The sequence below is a fragment of the Mustela nivalis genome (genome assembly GCF_964662115.1).
Source record: "Mustela nivalis genome assembly, chromosome: 8".
Classification (NCBI taxonomy): domain Eukaryota; kingdom Metazoa; phylum Chordata; class Mammalia; order Carnivora; family Mustelidae; genus Mustela; species Mustela nivalis.
The window spans coordinates 49,685,155-49,707,562 of NC_139027.1; the positions used below are offsets into that span (position 1 = coordinate 49,685,155).

Below are 22,408 nucleotides of genomic sequence, written 5' to 3' on the forward strand. Positions count from 1 at the left end.
AAGAGTAAACTCTCTCTTAGGGTAGAGAAGGAATATGTAGCCCACAGGACTTGTTCTACGTATCTTGCTTGGTTTTGAGATAATGTTAGAAAAAATTTATGTGACACTTCCAAGTGAGTGTACCCTTCTTTTTTCCCTCTAGGAGGATTTATGGGAACACTAAAAAGTAGAACTAGTTTGTCTAATTTGGAAGTAAATGGGTAATCAACTTAGCATCTTCAGAAGTAAACGGGCAATGAAAAAGTACAATTATCAATAACCACAGGGGAGCAGGAAAGGAAAACATGCAGCGCTGAGCATGGGGCTTATGACCAGTGAAGGGCTTGGGGTCTTACCTGTCACTGTACACAGACCTCTCGAAGACCTGTACCGCCTTTTTGGCCTTTAACAGTTTCTCAGGAAAGGGCTCCAGCTGTACTTTCAGGCGGCTCATAAAAGAAAACGTCTGGAATGTGTAGGACCATCGTGCTGGCTCCTGGTACATCATATCCAGCAAGTTTCCAAGACTCTGGGCAGTGAAGGCCTAGAGGGAAATTAGAAAAGAGAATTTCCAAGAAGGTTTATATACCTCATGGTGTTTACTCCCCACTGCCATGGTCTAATAATCAGTGAGGGAAGCAATAACAAAAGTTTCCTTCTCCTAAAAAGATAAAATCCTATCCCCCAGTTGAGTCAAAGCTATTTAATCAAGGAAGAGATTTCCTACCCGATAAAACAAGAGTTTGAGAGGAGAGGACATGCCACCTTCAACATACCAGAGAAGAGCAGAGGAAGAACCACCAAACAATTAGCACATTCATTGACCGGTTTGTGGAGTCTGTCTGACCAGGAGCTAACCAACAACCACCTAAGACTACTTGGAATCGAATCTTCCCGTTATAACACTATGTGGCCTATCTTTTGAACTTCCATCTGTGGCTATTTCTTTACAAAACTTCAACCCAGACAAGAAAGTAACGGATTATTTGAAAATCCAACTAACCAACCAGAACAGAATTTTCTCTCTCACACATAGAAGGGATTAAAACAAACGCAACCTTCCTCCTCTATTCTGGAGACGTTATGAAAAGTATTTGAAGACCCACTTCCTCAGCATATGCAGGCGGGAGCATGAGTGAGATACTTGGGAGCCCTGGACTCTGCCACTGACCCAGCACAAAAGTGAATTCATTCACCTCCATTAACTGAAGGCCCCCGTGGATGAGGCGCTACACAGGCTCAAGGCTGTAAAGGGTAGAGAAAACAAAACTAAGATTTATTTTCCATGTTCATTGTGCTGTTATGTCATTTAATCTTCAAAACGGCTTCATGAAGAGGGCACTGCTGTCATGCTCATTTTCTCGAGAGGGTCAAATACACTCAGAAAGGTTAAGTAACTTGTCTAAGGTTTCAAGGTGAGTAAGTGCAGAACAGGGACTCAAACCTGGCTTCCTCTAACTTCAGTCTAATGCTTCTCCAGATAAAGACAAGCTGGGAAGTAAGGACACATGAAATTCCCATAGACAGAATCGGGGACTAAGAGCACCTCTGGGGTGGAAAAAAAGAGAGGAGGGGGAACAGGTTAGATAACCACAAGTGGTCCAGTTTGCCTAATAAGTATCAACCACAGATTCCGAAAAAGGATTCCAGCCCTTTGAAAGGCTTCACTGGGAGCAACGCAGGGAGAGCAGAATGGATCACAGCATGTTCTCCCTCCTTCCAGTCCTCTAACCCACAAACACAGACCAGCAGTCTCACAAATAACTGGTGGTTAAGAGTTGGAAGTAGAGGCAGGTGGACAAATCTGAATCCATATGAGTCTCTGATGGTATCACTAGAGATAGCAGAGTGCCCGTGGGGTGCAGCATGGTTAGAGACTGCATGAAGCCCAGTGAAGAGAGTGAGGGGCTATGTGTACAGATGTACTAGGTTGACTGGGTGGGAGCTAGTCCATCAGTGGCCTCTGGGCTACCCAAGGGAGACTGTTCTGGAACAAAAAACTGTACAGGGACTACACAATTTCTGAAAGAACCCATCTCAGCTACAGAACAAATGTGAACATCCCTTCAAATACATAAGCAGAGAGAGGGACAATGACTGGATATAGTAATATTCAGCAATTCAAAGGGAGAAAACCAATGCCTCTGCTCAGGACAAGCAGCCCCTTAAGAGACAGAGCTGTTGCCAGAAACAAAACAAAACAAAACAAAACCAAAAAAAAAAAAAACCAGAAAAATCTCAATGAGATTCAAAAGACTGCTACATTGATAAGAACAGGCTGTCATAAAAACAGGAATAATATGAAAAAAACATTCTTAGAGGAGAAAAAATGCAATTGCCAAAACAAAACACCCTATGAAGACAGTAACTAGCAGATTGTATACTGCAGTAAACCTAATTAGTCAATGTCATACAGAACATCAGCTCAAGAAATTTTCCTTAAACTAAGAGAGGGAAAACCACCCAGAAAATTATGACACAAATGAAGACATACAGGTTAGAAGGAGGAGATCCAATGTACACTGTAGTATCATGCTAGGGTATTTTTTGCCTTTCTTTTTTTTCCTCTGGAAAGATATATCAAGATGTAAATGTCACTTGTGTTCCACCTCACAGTGATTAACATAATTTTATATCAAACAACTTTCCAAACAAGATCTAAAATGACCCACAACTCGACATTACCCATAGCTCAGCCAAAGCTACCTAAGGAAACGATTTTCCTTCTCATGAGACAAGAGTCCGATACAGAGAGGGGAAATGCCATCCCCAACAAGAAATGAGCACAGGAAGACCATTACTCATGAGGGGTGTGTCTCCTTCTCATCAAATTTCATCATCTCTGAGAATCACTGATAGAACCATGTAGTATCTCTAGGTATTCAAGAAAAAGTTTAAAACAAGAAATTATAGTAAGAAAGAATTGATCTGATAGAAAAGCTAAAACAAACGAAAAAAATTAAAAGAAAAATTAAAGAAAATCTCTGAGACACAAGACTTTCCACCAGAAAAATTCAGAGTACCAGAAAAGATTATATATACAGCTTTCATAAACACACACATGGGCACCCAAGAAACCCAAACTGGATGTATCCTGCCAAAATACTGACAATTCATAAAAACAAAACAAAAACCTAATGCTGGGGAATTATTTATTTATTTAAAAAAAAAAGATCAGAACTATATAATGCTTCCCTACAACAGAAACCACCTTTTACATTCCAGAGCAAAAGGAAGACTTTTTTAGACAAGCAATCACTGAAATTATACCACCCACATGCCCTTTTTGAAAAAAAATCCTCTAAAATATACTTCGACCAACTGAAAAAATTAAGAAATGGGAAGATGTGGTAAGGGAAAAACAGTGGTCAGTGATCAACCAGTAGAACAGAGTTAAGTAAGTATGGGTGTAACTGAGAAACCATTACTTATGTGGCTGTGAAATTGAAAGCCACATTTCTATTGTTAATAGAGAAATTTCACAAAGTAAAAGCATTCTGGATCTACAAAATTTCAGATAATTTCAATATACCTGGCAAAGAAGGTAATAAAAAAGTAACAGAATTCTGTTTTGGCTTCTTTTCTCTGTAACAGATACTCCATTAACATTTAAAGATAGGTCTACACATGCGCATTTTTAATTTACATGTTTCCCCTGTTAGGATAAAAACAGTAAGTTTCCCATATGAATAACGGGGAGAAAAATGAAAGAAAATATTAAATATAGCAAAAAGGGGGAAAAAAGGAGACGAAAGCACAAAATAAGGTGACAGAAATAAGTTGAGCATAATTATAATAAGAGAGAAATATTTCCAGGAAAGGCAAACCCTAACATTGGGTAAAAACTAAAAATCCCATGAGAAAAATACCTAAAACAAGATGACATGTATTACTTAAGGATAAAGGGCAGCAAAATCCACCAAACAGAGTCAAATAAAAAGAAAGCAGATGTGGCAAAATGCTATTCTGAAAAAGCATTACATGCTATAAGAGGGTTTTTTTATACTAATAAACCAAAAAAGACTACAAAAAGGAGTTGCGAACCTTTTTGCATGCAATAATAAATTTCTGAAATATAGAAATGTAAGGGCAGAGCCAATTAAAAATACAAGGAAAAATGGACAAAATAAAAGCACAAACCTTACCACACTTTTCTCAGAATTTAATATAAAAAGTAGACCCCAAAAATGAGAGCTTATTTTAAATTGTTATTATTAAGTCATTATTATTTTTCACATACCTGAAATCGATGTACATCTTACAATGTTTAAATTAAACTTTTTTTTTTTTTTAAGATTTTATTTATTTGACAGAGAGAAACACAGCTGGAAAGGGAACACAAGCAGAGGGAATGGGAGAAGGAGAAGCAGGCTTCCCGCCAAGCAGGGAACCCGATGTAGGGCTTGAACCCAGGACCCTGGGATCATGACCTGAGCTGAAGGCAGAGGCCCAACAACTGAGCCACCCAGGCGCCCTTTAAGTTAAACTTTAACAGACATTTTAATTATGCCTTAGAAGTATTATTAAATTGATTATGTGTCTTACAATCAGTGGCATCTTAGAATCTATAATATATGTCACATCAAACTCCATACCTTGGAGGTAGTACATATTCTTCTCAAAAGTTCATGGCACATTTACCAAAATTGATCATATATAAAATTCAATCATACATAAGCCATGAAGAAGACCTCAGTAAGTTCCCCCAATTAGAAACTGCAAAAGCCAAGTTGTCTAACCATAACAAAATAAACTTGAGTAAAAAAAACCTATACAAAATCTACCCAGAAAATGTAAAATACTTTAAAAATAATTCATTCTAGGGCAAAGAATAAATTAAAAAACTACAAAACAAATCAAAAACTGCAATTACAGATTTGGTATTTCTTGTACATCAAACTGAGATCTTGTATGTCAAACTCTAAAAGACAAAGCCAAAGCTTATTCCATGAAGAAAATTTTCAGCTGCAAATGCTTTTATTATTAAGGAAAGAAAAAAGAAAAGTACACAAACTAATCATTAAAAACACACAGAAGTTCTTAGAAAGAAATGAGTAAATTTAAAGTCCAAAATTAATGAATTAGAATGCAAATCTCCACAAAATTAATAAAACCCATTAACTGGGTCTTTTAAAAAGAAAGGAGACAATCATCTATCAAATCTAGCCCTCCCCAAATATTAACACAAACAAGTAACATTAGACAAAAAACACAGTCATTCTGGATTGAAGCATTAAAAAATATAGGTACTACTTTTATACTATTAAATTTGAAAATCTCAATAGAAGGGAAATTTTCTAAGAAAACAAGGGTTATCAAAATTGATTCAAGAGGATAAAAAACAAAACAAAACAAAACCTGCAAACCCTGAATAGCTGAGGAAGAAACAGCTGTCCACTAACTATTCCACCCAAAGAGCAGTGAATCCATACTATTTAAAAAAAAAATTTCTGGGATGCCTGGTTGGCTCAGTTGGTTAAGCCACTGCCTTCAGCTCAGGTCACGGTCCTGGAGTTCTGGGATCAAGTCCCACATCAGGCTCCCAGCTCCTTGGGGAGTCTGCTTCTCCCTTCTCATGCTCTCTCTCCCTCTCTCAAATAAATAAATAAAATCTTAAAAAAAAAAAAAATTCTATCCCTCCTTCAAAGAATAAATAATTCCTACACTAAAACAGTATAAAACTTCCCAATTCATTTTATAAACCCAATGGTAAAACCTGTCAAAAATAGCAATACCAATTAAATATATAAATATACATGCAAAATTTCAAACAATCTATTAGCAAATTAATGGGCTAATGTACCATGATCAAAAGGGTTCGTTCATTCTAGCATGTACAGATGGCACCATTATCAAATCTACTAATACTAAGAGATTAAAAAAAGAAAAACCCTGTGGTTACCTTACTAGATACTAAAAAGCTTTTGATGAAAATTCATTATCTGATCCCAAGGAAAACAGTTCCTGTCCTAATAATTATAAGGGTACTTTCTCCACATGATCTACTGAAATGACTAACAATCACAAAACTTAATATTGATACATTAGAGGTAGTTTCATTAAAGACAGAACAAGTTAAGGCTGACTACCATCAGTGCTATTCAAGTTAGTACTGCTCTGGAACTTCTATCCAATAAAAGAAAACAAGAAAATAGAAGTGAAGTATAGCTATTGGAAAACTCTTACAAATGATAAGTATTCAGGGAAAACTATTATTTTCTGAAACCTCAAGCAAATAAAGCAATAATAATAATAATAATAATAATAATAATATTACAAGACAAACACAACAATTAACTGCTTTCCTAAACAATTAACTGCTTTCCTTTAAAACAATAATAACCAGTTTGAAAAAGATGATGGGAAAACAGATCCCAGTCATCATAATAAGAATTAAATAACCACTCAGGAATAAAATAAAACAAAACTACTACTACAAAATGAAAATAATGACTTGGGGAAAATCAGCCTCCTGTAACTTTTAAAGTCACATAAAGAGCAAAATAAAGCCATAAAAGCATGAGAAAGAAATGCATGCGCATGTTTTTATAATTTTGGATTGTGAGTCTTTCTAAGACATCAAAGGCAGTGATTATGAAGAAAAAGACATATTTGACTACATAAAAACTTAAATGTATTATACTGCAAAATACATCATATAGAGAGAGAAAAGAAAAGTGACAAACTGGGGAAAGGATCAGCAATATGTGACAAAGAGTTAAGATACTTAACATACAATGAGTTTTTATAAAGCCATTAAAAAGTTGAAGATCCTGGGGGGGGGGAGGGAAGCAAGAGGTCTGAATAGGCAATTCACTAAAGAATACTAATAAATGGCTGATAAGTATAAAAAATGTATTGAATCCATTGGTAATCAAAGAAATGTAAAACAAAATAACGGCTTTCTTGCCCCTCATGTTAGCACAATGAAAAACAGCAATACCCAGTATTGCCAAAAGTATGGGGAAAGTGGTACAACTTTTCTGAAGGAAAACTATGTAAACTATAGCAGGTGTCAACAATCAACAAGATGTGTAACTTTTGGACACTAAAATTCCAACCACAGATTTTCTTAAAATATAAAAGGACACAAAATTTAGCTCTTAACAAGAAAAAAGATGTAGCTACAAGGATATTCATCATTGTAACATTGCTTCTAACAGGAAGAAATTGCTACATATAACATATATTAATTAAATTAAATATATCGATTACATTAATTAAAGGATCATATTATGCAATACACTGCAATCATTAAAATTACTATGGATGTTAGATCTTGTATATCAAACGCCATGCAGGTAACAATTACAATTTTTGTTTAAAAAAAGTAAATGTATATATGTTTTAGACATACATATAGGTGTAGGTAAATATATATATTTTCTCCTAAGTAAAAGAAATCTAAAAGAACAAAAACATTAAACTCTTTACCTCTGAATACCGGAACTACGTGAATATTAAGTATCTACTGTTGCATAACAAATTGTACCCAAGTTTGGTGGCTTGGGTTCATTATCTCAGTTTCTATGGGTGAGGAATCGGGACACAGCTTAGCTGGCTGGTTCTGCCTCAGGGTTTTTCACGAAGTTGCAGTCGGGATGTTGGCTGAAGCCAATCATCTGAAGACTTGACTGGGGCCAAAAGATCCACTTCCAAGAAGACTCACTCACACTGCTGTTGGCAGGAGGACTCAATCTCTTGCTTCACGGGCCTCTTCACAGACAAGGATGCTTCATGACATGGTAGCTGGCATCCCCAGAGCCAAAAGTGATCAAGACAGAAAGAGGTAGAAGATACAATGTCTCTTGTGGCCTACCCTAACAAGTCCCACTGTTATTCCTGCTACATTTTCTTCATCAGAAGCAAGGCGCTACATCCAGCCCACACTCAAGGACAGAATTAGGGTCTACCTCTTAAAGGAAAGTTCAACAAACAATCTATGGACTTATTTTCAAATCCCCATAACAGGTGGCCTGTGGCATCCTTAGAGAAAGATATGTAATTTATTTTCTAAATGGAAAATTAACTTCACAAACACATACATACACACACAGAGACAATTTAAAAAAACTTAGGTCCACAACAAGCATGATGTGCCTCCCAAAAGAGGTAACACAATGTTGAGCTGGAATAACAGAAAAATGCCACTGAGAATAAGTTCTATGATATTCTCTACCATTCAGAGCACTACTCTTAGTCTAAGTGCAAAACTAACCAACTGGAGCTTATCGCCTAGACAAAGTGACTTCAGAATGAGGACCAGTCTGGGGGGAAATGGTGTTTGGTCTGAAAGAAGACACAAGGAGAAAGAGCAAACAAATCATGAATTACCTTCAACTCTATGAAGGGTTGTCATGTAGAGAAGTTAGAAACTCAGGAAGCAGAACTTGAACCAATGACTCAGCGTCACAGGGATGCAAAGTGGCTCGTACAAGAACTCTCTTAACAATTAGAGTTTTGTTAAAAACCAGAATGAGCTACTCAGTGAAATGTTCTTGGAGGCTGCGGGAGGAGCGTAGGGAAATAACTCCCGCAGCTACCCCTAAGGTTCACGTCCAGACTGGTCCTTCCCTACTCACGTGGATATGGCTGGCGTTGAAACCAATGCCATGGCCCCTCCCAAAGCAGCAGGCCCGACACTAGGTCCTGTGCCATGAGGCAGAAGTGAAATGTGCACCGCTTGGCACAGCATGTGGCATAGTTCATGCTTTATAAGTGTTAGCTAGTATTTCTGCACTGACTCAGACTGTGACAAGATGGCCCTTCCAATTTTCTAACACTTCATAAATAAGTTAAAAAATCACTATAATTAGCTCTTAATCCCGAAGGTCAGCTTCAGTAATACACTGAAGGGTAGGAATGACAAAGCCAGGACGGCTGGACATACTTTGGGAAACCACAAAGAACAGAGGCAGTCACTTATGTAGACATGTAAAAACCACAAAAATCAAAACTAAACATATTCAAAACAAGTCATATCCTCTCTGGCACATGTGGTCTGCTTTCTGGAATGAAATGATTTAAAAAAAAGAGACTCAAACTGGGCTGTTTCACCTACTTTGAGCAAATGAGATTATTACAATGAGTTTATTCACTCGTGCCGGCCAACTACCCACCACAACTGAAAACTTACTTTTCGGGTGCCTGCAGCCTGGACACTCTGCCATGTCGCTACAGGCTCTGGAGCTATGTGCCACTCGGGGTAAGTTTTCGTGAGCAACTTCACAAAGGTGGACTTTCCCACGGCTGCAATGCAAACAGCATGTGTCGGGACCCTTGCCACATCAGGGCTGCAGGAGGCGGCTACGATGAAACTCAGGCACGGTGGCCCAGCTGAAGGCAACAAGTACCAGTTTTCCCAGTTTCAACCCTCAGCCCTGTATCTGTGTCCTACTCAGGATGGGGCAGGTCACGGTGACGGGTCCCATAATGAATACAGGGGGGAAAGGGGAGGAAAAAGACCCTTAAGATCTGACTTGCAGTGGTAATGCCCTAACCTCCCAGAGGCAAGGTATGTAATGACAGTTGGAAATGTAATAGGACTACCCACAATAGAGGAAATCGGCTACTTAAATTGTAAGGCTTGAATCATACCTATTCTGTGACAGCGTAAAAACTGCAAGTTCTTCAGCAAAGAAAAATTGAGATTAGGACCCTCATTCATTCAACAAACCTAACCAGTATTTCCTGGAGTGGTGCTTACTCCAGGCTCAGGACTGTCTGGCACTGGGAGTACGATGGCAAACAAACACAGGAAGGGTTCTGCCCTCACGGAGCTTGTATGGGAGATATGTTCACGGAGTAACTAATAACAAACATAAGTGACAGGAAAGAAAAACGCAGAATGGCTCTAACACAGCTCAGGAGACCAGAGAAGGTTCCTCTGAAGAAAATGCGGTCTGAGGTAAGATCTGAAAGGTGAGGAGGTAAGCAGGACAGGTGTGGGGGAAGGGTCATCTAGGCAGAGGGAACCCCATAAACAAAGGCAGGGGAAAGAGAAAGAACCTGGTGTAGGATGAGACTGAAGAAGAGCCTGGGCCTAGAAGAGGCACGGTCAAATGAGGGAGAAGAGTGGCTCCAGACGTGTGTAGGGGTAGGGAGGAAGGCCACGCCGGATCGGGCACAACCTCACAGCGTGGTAAGAAGTCTGAATCTATTCTAAGGGCAATGGGAAGTCAGTAGCAATGGATGTTAAGCAGGGAAATGGTAAGATTCCATCTCGTTTTTAAAAGATCACTCTGCCATCTGTGTAAGAATAGACTGACATAGAAGTAGGCAAACCAATTAAAAGATAATAGCAGCCTGAACCAAGGGATTGCAGAGGAGGTGGAAAGTACTGATTGCTTTGAGAAATATTTTGGAGATGAAACCAAGCTAGTACAACAAATTATCTCTTCCCGTTCACACCAATGTCTGGCCCATTACCTTCCTGCCTCGAGATCACTATCCACGGGCTCTCCAGACACCTCCGCTTGGATGTCCCACAAACACCTCAGAGTCAATCTGCTCCCTACATGAATGAAGTCCTCATCGTCCCCAGCAGAGTGAACGTCCTCCCATACCCAGACCTCAGGGGATGGCAGCAGCATCGCTCCCTGTCAGAACTTCTCCCTCCTCTGCCAAATGTCCAGTAGCCACCAAATTCTTTTGCACCTGCCTTCTAAATTTTCCCCATCTGTCCTTTTCTCTCCATTCCCACCTCCAAGCTCAGGATCGGGCTCTCATCTCTTGCCTGACTCTGGCTTTGCCCTCTTTAATCCGTCATTCATACTGCAGCCACAGTGAACACAAAATAACACTGCTTAAAACCCTCTGACAGTTCCCTATTGCCTTCACAAAAATCCAGTCCTTTAGCATGGTCTGTGAGACACAGCAAGATCTGGCCCCTGCATGTACCTTCCTGGCCTCAGCTTCTTTCAGGCACCCTGAGCTCCTGCTGACCAAACTCTTTGCAACTCCGATCATGCCTTGTTCTTTCTCACAGATGTGATTTTGCCAATGCATTCTCATTTCCTGGAGCACCTACTCTCCTCACCTGGTCAACTCCTACTCAGTCTCCAAGATTTTGCTCAGATGTGCTTCCTGTATAAAGCTTTTCCAGAACCTGATGCCTCTGAGCTGGGTCAGCTTATCATCCTTTATACTTGACCTGGCTTTCTGGGTAACAACTCATTACTGCAATTGTAATTCTCTTTCTCCAGGTAGAACAGGGGGCTCCTCTAGGCCACACAGGGTGGAACCAGAGCCCAGCACAATGACCTGACTGAAAAAAAACCACTTAATACACAACTATTTCAGTTCCCTCTGATACTGATGTTTGTTAAAAATCAAAAAAATGACAAGGGTATGTTTGGAGTTCAATCCCTTCTATGAAAGATGATCTTCTCAAGCCAAGTGCTACCCTGAGGAGGAACCCAAATGGAACCAAAAGGAGAAAGGAAGGCACCCTTCAAGTCAATTCTATCAGCCACTCATGGCTACTGATTAGGAATGAAGGGATGTCTCAGAAGAGCCCACACATCCATAAGGTGCCATTGATTACACAGCACTCCAGCTCCTGTCTGAACAACACAGGGTAAGAACAAACAACACGAATCTCTATGTGCTGTACAGTCATGCTCATCTCTCAGTTCCACCTCCACCCGGCCCATGTGTGCCTCTGCACATCCGCCCGCCTCTGCTCTTCCCACAGTTCAGTGCATAAATGCCTTCCCCTGCTCTTTCTGGCCTGTGTCTGAATCCCTTCCCCCTACCAAGCCTAAGGCCCCACCTCTTCCATGAAGTTTAGAATGTCTCTAGCACACATGGAATTCCCACCACACTGGGCAATTGAATCAAACAGTATCTATTAACTGCTTAGGACATGTTTATAGCCTTTAAGTGTTTTTGTTTCTTTTCTTTTTCTTTTTTAAAGATTTTATTTATTTATTTGACAGACATATCGTAAGTAGGCAGAGAGGCAGGCAGAGAGAGAGGAGGAAGCAGGCTCCCTGCTGAGCAGAGAGCCCGATGCGATGCGATGCGATGCGGGGCTCGACCCCAGGACCCTGAGATCATGACCTGAGCCGAAGGCAGCGGCTTAACCACTGAGCCACCCAGGCGCCCCGCCTTTAAGTGTTTTGATTGCTTCTTGGGTCTTAATTTTGGTTTCTTAACAGGATCTGGCTGACTCTTTGGTGTTGGGACCTAGGAATCTACATTTATAAGTATGCCTCAAGAACACATACTTCTATTTGAGGCTGCTATCCAGAGCAATCTGATCAAAATCAACAGAGGTGGTTTTTTAAAAAAATATATGGGTTCTAAAACCACATACCAGAGTACTGACTAAAAGCCTACAGGCTTGTCATGAAGAACCTAAAAGATTGACAGGAATTACAAATTGGTTCAGTTTAGGGGCACCTGAGTGGCTCAGTGGATTAAGCTGCTGCCTTCGGCTCAGGTCATGATCTCAGGGTCCTGGGGTCGAGTCCCGCATCGGGCTCTCTGCTCAGCAGGGAGCCTGCTTCCCCCCTCTCTCTCTCTGTCTGCCTCTCCATCTACTTGTGATTTCTCTCTATCAAATAAATAAATAAAATCTTAAAAAAAAACAAAAAAAAACAAATTGGTTCAGTTTATATATTATCAGATGCCTGCCTGCTCTGAGTAGCCCCTACTTTAAAATATTTGGCACAAACAGGCAAAATTTAGATTGTAGGTTGCCGATTAAAACTAAAACATGGTCCCTGCCTACCAGCCAAAAAGTTGGTTTGTTTTTTTTTAAATTTTATTTATTTGACATAGAGAGAGAGACAGTGAGAGAGGGAACAAGCAAGGGGAGCGGGAGAGGGAGAAGCAGGCTTCCCGCCGAGCAGGGAGCCCGATGTGGGGCTTGACCCCAGGACCCTGGGATCATGACCCAAGCCGAAGGCAGACACTTAAACACTGAGCACCCAGGAGCCCCTAAAATGTTATTTTAATTAACAGGGAAAGATTAAGGCAATTGAGATTGCTGAGATTGAATGACTGTTAGAATCACACTTTTTAAAAGTTAAAAACAATCTAAGAAACTACTGCAGATCAAAAAAGAAGGGCCCTGAGGGTTAGGGAGTGCCAGCTTCACCTCTGAGATCAGACACTATTAGTTCATCTAAGGGCAGTCAGGACTCTGAGAAACCGACTCACGCCTTTTAAACACACAAAACCCGGAATGCCAACAAATTTGATATAATGGGAAATACACAGATCCAATTACTGGAACAATTACACCAGGGCAATACTCCTTCCCTGCACCCCACTGGCCATTCAAAAGCTTCTGGAAAGCCAGTTTAGTAGTCAGAAGCCAGTTTTAGCAAAGAATGACAGTAAATGATGGTGGCAGGTCCTAAGAGCTCAGAGAGCCTGGGTCATTTGCCATAGGGCAGTATTTCTTAAGCTGTTCCAAAGGAACTCAGCTGTGCCAGGCACCAGCCACAAATATGGAATAATTTTAAAAGATAATTCAAAGTTATATATTCATATTAAAATCACACACGGCATAACAGTTTTTAGTGCTATAATACCTAAGCATAGGTTTTTTTCTTCCTGCTTGAGTTTTGACTGTTGTTGTGTTTTTAAAAAGATTTATCTACTTATTTGAAGCAGGGAGGAGCAGAGGGAAAGGGAGAGAGAGAATCTCAAGCTGACTCCCCACTGAATGTGGAGCCCAATACAGGGCTCAGTCTAACAACCCTGAAATCATGACCTGAGCCAAAATCAAGAGTCACACACTTAACTATCTGAGCCACTCAGGCGCCCATTTTTTTGTTTTGCTTTTGATGATTTTATTTATTTATTTGACAGAGAGAGAGCACAAGCGGGGGGGGGGGGAGTGGCAAAAGGGAGAGGGAGAAGCAGACTCCACACTGAGCAGGGAGCCTGATGTGAGGCTCGATCCCAGGATCCTGGTTTCATGACCCGAGTTGAAGGCAGATGCTTAACTGACTGAGCCACTTAGCCATGACCCTGTTCTGTTTTTTAAGACATATGTTTTGGAGTGTTCCCAGGGGCTTCCTAAGAGTGGTGTCTGCTTCTTTCCTGCTACACTGGCTTCCTCCTAGGGAACAGAACACTCATGTCCACTGGACTTGATGGACTTTGGTGGACTCATGTCCACCAAAAGCCACTCCTCTTTATACAACACTGGGCAAACAAGACAAAGCCCTTCCTTTGTCTGGTTTCTGTGCAAAACACCAGCCTCTTATGATATCATTATCACCATTTAGTTAGATCCCAGGTTCACTGTTATCTCTGAATATACTTTTTAATATCATGAGATCTGGGAGGTATCAGATCTCAGAATCAAATCTTCCTTTCAGACCTTAGCTATTACTGAACTTTATTATGTGTGCCACGACTTGGAAAAGGGTAGGAAGTACTTTCCTAGGGTATATTAGTTCAACATGTTGATTTTTATTATTACCAGGGCTGTCATTCCACAAGCTGCATCAAAGAATTCTGTTGCTAATTTCCATCCCTTGCTAAGTCATGACTGTTTTCCCTCCACAAATTCTTCTACAAACGATGATACCTGCAATTGCTATATTCTGCTAAAATCTAGCAATTAGATAGTATTTGATGGAACAGCCCGAAGAATGTATTACTTTCAATGTAATACAGCTGTATTTTGAGAAAGCCTCTCAAACATACCCCTAGGCATGTTTCTCTCCTGAACAAAATTTAAAATACGGGCAAAAATCCAATTCTGAAACCTTGTATCAAAAAGCAAACTAAGGCAGTAAATATACAACTATCTTAAACAAAAAAAGTCTTCCAAAAACATTTAAAGCCTGTATTTCAGGCACTACGTTTGATGCTGTATCCATCCACTCACTCACTCACTCACCGACTAGGTACTGTAACTACAGTGATGAACTAGGCGGAGACCCTAGCTTCAAAGAGCTTATACTCCACCTGCAAAACAAAGTACCCAGGATCAGAAAAGCTGTGAGCCCAAAAGCATTCTGGGCAAACTTAACAAAAATCACTCTACAGACTTAAAAAGAAACTTAATACCCTTTTTGCTCTGATTCCTCTTATTGTCTTTCCCATGAGAACTATGCTTAACAACAGCATACAGTCCAGGCCCCTCTTGTTCAGCATGAGACCCCCACTGACCTGGAACCCCTCCCCACCCCCACTTTGCCCACTGCGTGATTCATCATTTCACTGTCCCCTTCTCAGGGAAGCCTTCCGGAACTCTCTCCAGCTCCACCTCACCCGGGAGGCAGAGCGAACCACTGCCTGCTCTGACTTTACCAAGGTATTACTTTATAATTACTTGCGACCTGTCACTCTCCCCACTTGCTTTCTGAAGACACACACTGACTTGTTCCCTCTGCATCCTGCGTATCTAACCAGAGAGCAGGAATGGAGATGGGTGGAATGAGGTGAAATCTCGGAAACAATATAGACTCCAAACAAGACTCCAGTATACAACATTTAGAATAGGCCTTTTTTCCCCTCGAATTCTTTGCCCAATTGTTTATACGCAATAAAAGCAACAGATGCACATTAGTGACATTAGAACATACGGAACATGCTATTAGAAAAGCTCTTTCCTCTGCTTTATGTACAAGTCTCTAGACTCTAACAGTGAGAAAGTTCTTCTTTTTCGGTTGGGCCTTTGAAAATCAAAGTGAGAATGGTCTGAGATGACTCACTGCCAGTATCTCATACAGCAATCCTTTCTTCGCCTGAGGTCTATAATTATAAAGTAACTGGTCTGGGGAGGCAATAATACTCACTGTAGCCATGAATACACGTAGAAGATGGACTAAGTGTTTTAGTTCTTAGATCTTAAGGGATTCTGGGCACCAAACTTTTGATTTTCAATCACACTTGGCATACAGTTTCCTAACACATACTGGGCGCCACTGGGTGCTACTTCACTGACCCTTTTCCTTCCGTGTTGTGGTCTCAGAGGATCAGATCAACAGAACTTGGGGCAGCACGAGAACAAGAAAAGCCCCTCTAGACATATCTAACTTCAGTCAGGACAGGGGTTTACCTTCCTGTTTTCAGGTGTCCTGGAGGGGTACTGATTTGTTTGGGGACACCACCTGTGATTAGAGAACAAGATCACTCCTGACTTGATTGTAAAGCAGTTTAAAATATTCGTTCCGTGGGCACCAGTGACTAACTTCCACATGGTATCAGCACAAGAGCCAGGCATCTGGCAAACACTGAAAGAATACAATGGGTCAGGCAGGGGCTTAGGTGCTGGTGATGCAAAGATGAGCAAGACCCAAGTGGCCAACCCGGGGAAGGTGTTGAGTGTGCAAATAATCCCCACAGAACTCAAGCACTGCAGCTGCTGTGGGTACAAAATGTTATGAGAGCACACAGAGGAGGCAGTGACTAATTCTGCCTGAGGACAGTCATCACGGTGTGTGGGGTGATGGGACAGCAGTAGGAGGTAAAACGAGACACAGCCAGCTTAGGGGCCCCCAGTCCACTTGCCATTAGTCACACTTCCCTTGGGCAAGTGCACACACTTCCAAGGCTCCAACAACCACCCCCACAATCCACAACTTCCATTATCTGAAATCTTGGTCCCATCTCTCGATCTCAGGCACATGTCCTAATCTACCTCTGAACATCTATCTCTATGTCTTACCTCCCCAGACCACTTCCTTTATTTCCATCCTCAGTTTTCCATGTCCAAACTACAATCTCACTGTCTTCCTCTATGCTTCTATCCCTCACCTCCAAGTGGCCACCTAGTCCTGTCAATCCCACTTCCAAAATCCCTCTCAAAACACCATTCTTCTCTGTCCTTCCATTCCCTCTGTCCAGGCCTGCATTTTCCCACACTCTCAACTACTACGACAGCCACGAAACTAGTCTGTCTACTCCAAATTCTATTCCTGCTCATTCACGCCACATGATGGATGCACGGCACTATGGGTACTGCAGCAAACAAGATGTACAAAGAAAGTGCATGCTTTCTGTTCATCCCCTCTGGCTAATTTCTTTTGTAAAATGAATTTGACCTAGGCACACGCCAGCCTCAAGTCTTCAGTAGCCCCTCACAACCTACACAACAAACTCCTGGCACAGCCTGCTGCAGAGGCTGTTCAGCATCTGGCAAGTCTACCCTTCCGGCCGCTCATCCTGCCCTCCAGGCACACTCCTGTTCTTAAAACTGCATGTCTCTTCAGGCTTTGCCTTGACAAATGTGACTTCCTGTACCTGGAGCATTCCTGCCTCATCTCCCCCTTGGGAATTCCTACCCCAGGGATTCTGAGGTCCTATGCCCAAACAATCATGGCACTCATCACATGGTACAGGAATTATGTTGAGAAGTCCTCCACCTGGCTGTGAGCTCCTTAAAGGACAGGAACTGTACCACATGGGAGTCTACCTTCATAGCAGGTACTCAGTAAGTCCTGATCCGAGTGAAAGCAAGGAAGAAGTAGACCCATCTAGAAAGGTTAAGAGCAAAGGTCAGGAAAATTGGGAGAGGGAGCTCAAACTTTGCCTGATGGTCTGTCCAAGTACTTATTGTGTGAAGTTCTTTGGTACTCTCTGTTCTCTCAGAACAGAGCTTCCTTTAGAGGCACGCTTCCTAACGGACATCTTTAACACCATGAGGCAGGGAGCAGGACCCTCCCTTCTCAGTCTTTTTGAGGTTTCTGATTTGGCTGGAGAAACACAAAAAACAGATGTGATGATTATTCTCACTTTAAATTCAGGACCACTAAGTCCAAGTGGGTCCTTAATGCTAACTGGCAGCTCTACATTTCTCTTGCTCACTCACTAGACTAATTCATGTCTTTTCTCTCTCTTCACACTCATGTTGCTTAGTTGAGCCTTCCTCCTATTTCGCTGAGAAAACAGCCAAAAGACCTTCCCCAAGTTCCCACCACGCCTACTGAAGTCATACTCATTTCTGTTGCAATTCAGTTACTAGGGAGAGAGAGCGCTCCTAACTTAAGCCAACCTCTCTCCGCTTCAGCAATAGATTCCACTCCTTCCTGCTTACTAAAATCACTCCAGTAATTATATTCTATCTCCTGCTTCACCAATCCCCCCCCCCAAACTAGACCATTTCCACCAGCTTACAAACATGACCTAATTCCTTTTACAAAAAGAGAAATCTGAAACCCCCACAAACCCTCCCCATTTCAGCTACCACCCCATACCTCCCCTTTCTAGGAAAACTTCCAGTTGTCTTAATCCACTATCTCCAGTTCCTCACCTCCCATTTTCCCTGACCCTACCCTGATCAGACATTTCATCCTTACAGGCCCTAAAAACTGTTCTTCTCAAGTTCACCAAAAAGCTCTGTTACTTAAACAGCATTACACAGTTGAACATTCCCACCCCTGAACACCTTCTTCATTTGGCTTCCAAGATACCATTCTCTTTTGGTTTTGCTCTGAGCTCAGTAGTCATTCCTTCTCAGTCTCTTTTGCCTGGTTCCTTCCCCAACTTCTTGAACATTTGGGTGCCCCATAGCTTAGTCCTTTCCATCAACACACAAGGTCCCCTGGCTTCAAATACTATCTAGATTTATACCTACAATGCAGGGAGACTCTGAACTCCAGACTTAAACATCCAACTGTCTCTTCAACATGTCCACTTAGATATCTAATAAGCACATAAAAACCTAATATGCCTAAAGATAGACCCCTGCAACCATCGGCCGACCCAGTCTGTTCTTCCCATGTTTCTCCATTTAAGAACATTTGGAACTCCCATTCTTCGAGTTGTTCAGGCCAAAATGATGTCTTGAGCTCACATTCCACACATCTGACATCAAACCCAGTCTGCCTTAAAATGTAACTGGAATCCAATTTGCCTCTTTGCAGTACTGTTACCACCCTGCTCCAATTCATGGCAACTCATCATTGCAGTAACCTTCCGACACCTTCGACTTTCAACATATCAGCCACAGTCATCTTTTCATAATTTAAATCCACCATGGACTAAAGGCCTAGACAATTCAGCTATTCCCTACCTTCTCACCTCACGTCCTTCCATTCTCCCCCTTGCTCACTCTGCTCCAACCACAATAGCTTTCCTCCTGTTCCCTGAACACACTGTCCACCTTATGGCCTTTTGCACTCGGTCTTTCCTCTGCCTCGGAGATTCTTCTCCTGGTTACCTACATGGTTTCATTCCCTCATTTTCTTCTGGTTTTTGTTCCAATGTCACCCTCTCAGTAAGGCCTGTCATGACTACCGTATCTAAAACTGCCATCTCCCTCAATTGCTCATCCTTGAGTTTTCTCCATCACATTCATTACTACCTAATACACTGTTTACTTAATTTATATTGTTTATTATTTATCGCTACTAGAGTCCCGAGAGAGCAGAGATTTTTTTTTTTTTTATTTGTTCGTTTGGTGCTGTATCCTCAGGGCCAAGAACAGTGCCAGCATACAGAAGTTACTCAAACGGTTATTTGTTGAATGAATAAAATGAGAAATTCTCAATTTGCTGCTAGAATGTCTTCAATACTCAACACCTGCTAATCTTCTTAGGGCTCAGCACCTTAGCTAGTAGAAGCATCAAGTCAGAATTTAGTAACAGTGAACTGAAGTGTTTGGCTTTCATCTCGTTTTATGATTATTTTTTATTTAAGATACTGGGTCTCTACGTGTTTTAAGTTTAAAAAGTGACTTTCTTCCAAGAAAAACGTTAAGAAATTATATGGGACTAGAAAAGAGACACGGTAAAATTAGTGTAAGTGGTACTGAACGAATTTTAGGAACTCTTAGGGTAGGTCTGCCAGAGAAAATGCAGCACACCAGTTAAATTTTAACTGTAGATAAGTAGTAATTTTTTTTTCTAGTGTATGTCCCCAGTACTGCGTAGGACATACACTAAAACAGTATTCGTTATCTGAAATCCTATTTTAAATGAGCACACCCCCACCCCCACTAAATCTGGTAACCCTATCTTAGGCGAACAAAGAAATTACACCCTGCTCCTTGTCGCATCCATTTCGATCAGAACAAGCTGGTAGAATTCTTGCCTATCTACAAACTTCGTGGCAGTGGAAGAGTACTGAGGCCTGACATCCTAAAAATCAAAGAAGCAAAGGCCTCTCTAGGAGGGGAAAGGCCCCGTGGCATCAGACTGCGGGTAAGGGGGGTCTGGGCCCAGCTCCCTTGCTCAGCTTCTCAGGCTAGCAGCCACTTTCCGGCCCTTACCAATATTTCCTTCGATGGAGAGCCTTCGAGGCCCGCATTCCGCGTGCAAGCCCCTGGAGGGGCACACGCCACGGACTGCGCTCCGAACCATGGAGCTGGAAGGTGCTCGCAACAGCCTTCGAAAGAGCCGGCCCGCAGTCATTCCACCCACCACTTGCGCAGCTACCACTTCCGCCGCGAGCATTTCCGCCCTCGGTACAGCCGTTCCAGCGCTCGGGCGCGCTTATGACGTCAGGAGATCGCCGGGCAAGAAGTGGTAGAGCAGGCTGGGGGTGGGGCCAAAGGGGCGGCTCTGTTCTCGCGAAGTTTGTGCAGGAGCGAAGCTAGGTGAAAGACCTCCGGTGCCGGGTGGGGTGCGGGAGAATTAGTAATTGCATCTGGCGGCTTAGCTGCTCGGTGTTTGCCGAACAGGTAACGTGGTAAAAGAGACATAAACTCACCAATCTCATCACCTTTGTATTTTGTGTAACTTTACGATAAGTCATAGCTAAAGACAAATCAAAGTAACTAATTGCAAACGAGGCTTTTCCAGGTGTCTGTTGTCTGCCTTTTATTCGAATATGGGTAGCAACTGGACTATTTCGAGTAGGAAAATGACACAATCTGTACACAAACTACACAATGTAATTTCACAAATTACTTTCCCGCTCGAGCAATACAATGTTGGCACATTATAGAATTAATCAAATTCTTGCATAAAAAGCACAAGACTCTTCTTCTTCTTCTTCTTCTTCTTCTTCTTCTTCTTCTTTTTCTTCTATTTATTTGACAGAGAAAGTTCACAAGTAGGCAGAGAGGCAGGCAGAGAGAGGAGGAAGCAGGCTCCCTGCTGAGCAGAGAGCCCGTTGCGGGACTCGATCCCAGGACCCTGAGATCATGACCCGAGCCGGAGGCAGCGGCCCAACCCACTGAGCCACCCAGGGGCCCCAAGACTTTCTTCTTATACTGATGTTTATATGGGATGGTTGAAATGATGTTCATATATTAAACACATTTTAAAAATATGTTATATGTTATAAATTTATTTAGGATAACCTGGATGGAGCACCAATGGATAGTGGAACAGTTAAAATCTGTCCCATCCTCTGCTCCCACTGTCACAGCCACCTCCATGTCAAAATACTGCCTACATTTCTTATTATGTAAACTCAGACTTGGAAAATATTCATCCAAAAAAGTTTGAGAAAGGCTCTTGGCACTGGGAAAGCCTCTCTGCCTTTTCTGCCATCAGGGACATTTAAGGAGTAGTTAAGGGTGTGGGCTCCTGAGAGCTGGCAGTGAGGGTTCAGAAATACAACCCACAAGCAGCACTAACCTCCTGTCACACAGCTACCATCCAATGCGCTTTCCATAATCAGTAATGGCTGCCTTCAGCTTGACACTAGGTTCCCGGGACATTACTGCTGTTTATCTTAAATTGACTCTCTGGTGTACTTCCTCTCTACTCAGACCACTGTAATGCACCCATGTCCTCACTATCAGCGTATGACCTGACTTCCAATGATGACTTCAAGGACAGCATTTCTTTCTTTCTTTTTAAATATTTTATTTATTTACTGAGAGAGAGAGAGAGAATGAGAGGGGGAGAAGCAGACTCCCAGTGGAGCTGGGAGCCCGATGTGGGACTCGATCCCGGGACTCCAAGATCGTGACCTGAGCCAAAGGCAGTCGCTTAACAAACTGAGCCACCCAGGTGTCCCAAGGACAGCACTTCTTGAAGTGGGGCAAGACTGGGTGGGGGCAGGGTGAGGAACAACAGGTCAGCCACCTCACCTTCCCCCACATGGAGACTCTGATGCATCCTTCTACAGTAGGGATTTGTCAGTGCTCCACATTTCCTCCCATCCTGTGTGCGTGCATGTGTGTGTGTGTGTGTGTGTGTGCACGCGTGTGTGTGTGTGTATGTGTGTGTGCATTTGTGTGTGTGTGTGTGGCTGCCCTCTGGCCTCCTCCCCATGCTTTCTCTCCCAACAGCCAGTGCCGGCAGCTCTTTTTTGCAAGACTGCCTTTGGCCTCCTGGAACCTTTTCTCAGTCCCTGTGGAAAGCCTGGGACTTTACCTTCCCTCAGAGTGCGCCTTCCCCAATTACTGATAGGCCAGGGCAAAAGCCCAGTTGCATCCAGTCAAGCTTTTACACCAGAGCTGCCTGGGAACCAAGGTAAGCCATCTTCTGTGGAACTCTGTCTGAGAGGTTCCCTGCTGGGCTTCCTCTCCATTCTTGTCCTGCGTCTCCTACTCTGCTCACTG

The 22,408-nt window shown here is 42.2% G+C and overlaps 1 protein-coding gene across 4 annotated transcripts in view; it reads right to left on the reverse strand.

The window, feature by feature from the left end:
• Positions 1–20,389, reverse strand: part of DGUOK (deoxyguanosine kinase) — a 28,971-nt gene extending 8,582 nt beyond the window's left edge. The window contains exons 1-3 of one of the 4 annotated variants that reach the window (XM_082743965.1): positions 20,162–20,389; positions 9,116–9,228; positions 336–523 (exon numbers count right to left, since the gene is read on the reverse strand). In XM_082743965.1, the coding sequence (XP_082600091.1) occupies positions 336–523; positions 9,116–9,228; positions 20,162–20,345 (485 nt within the window). In that variant the 5' untranslated portion in view covers positions 20,346–20,389. Of the gene's footprint in view, positions 1–335; positions 524–7,652; positions 7,729–9,115; positions 9,229–20,161 lie in introns of all 4 variants that reach the window. The other 3 variants (XM_082743964.1, XM_082743966.1, XM_082743967.1) reach the window with 3 other exon arrangements.
• Positions 20,390–22,408: the final 2,019 nt, after the last annotated feature.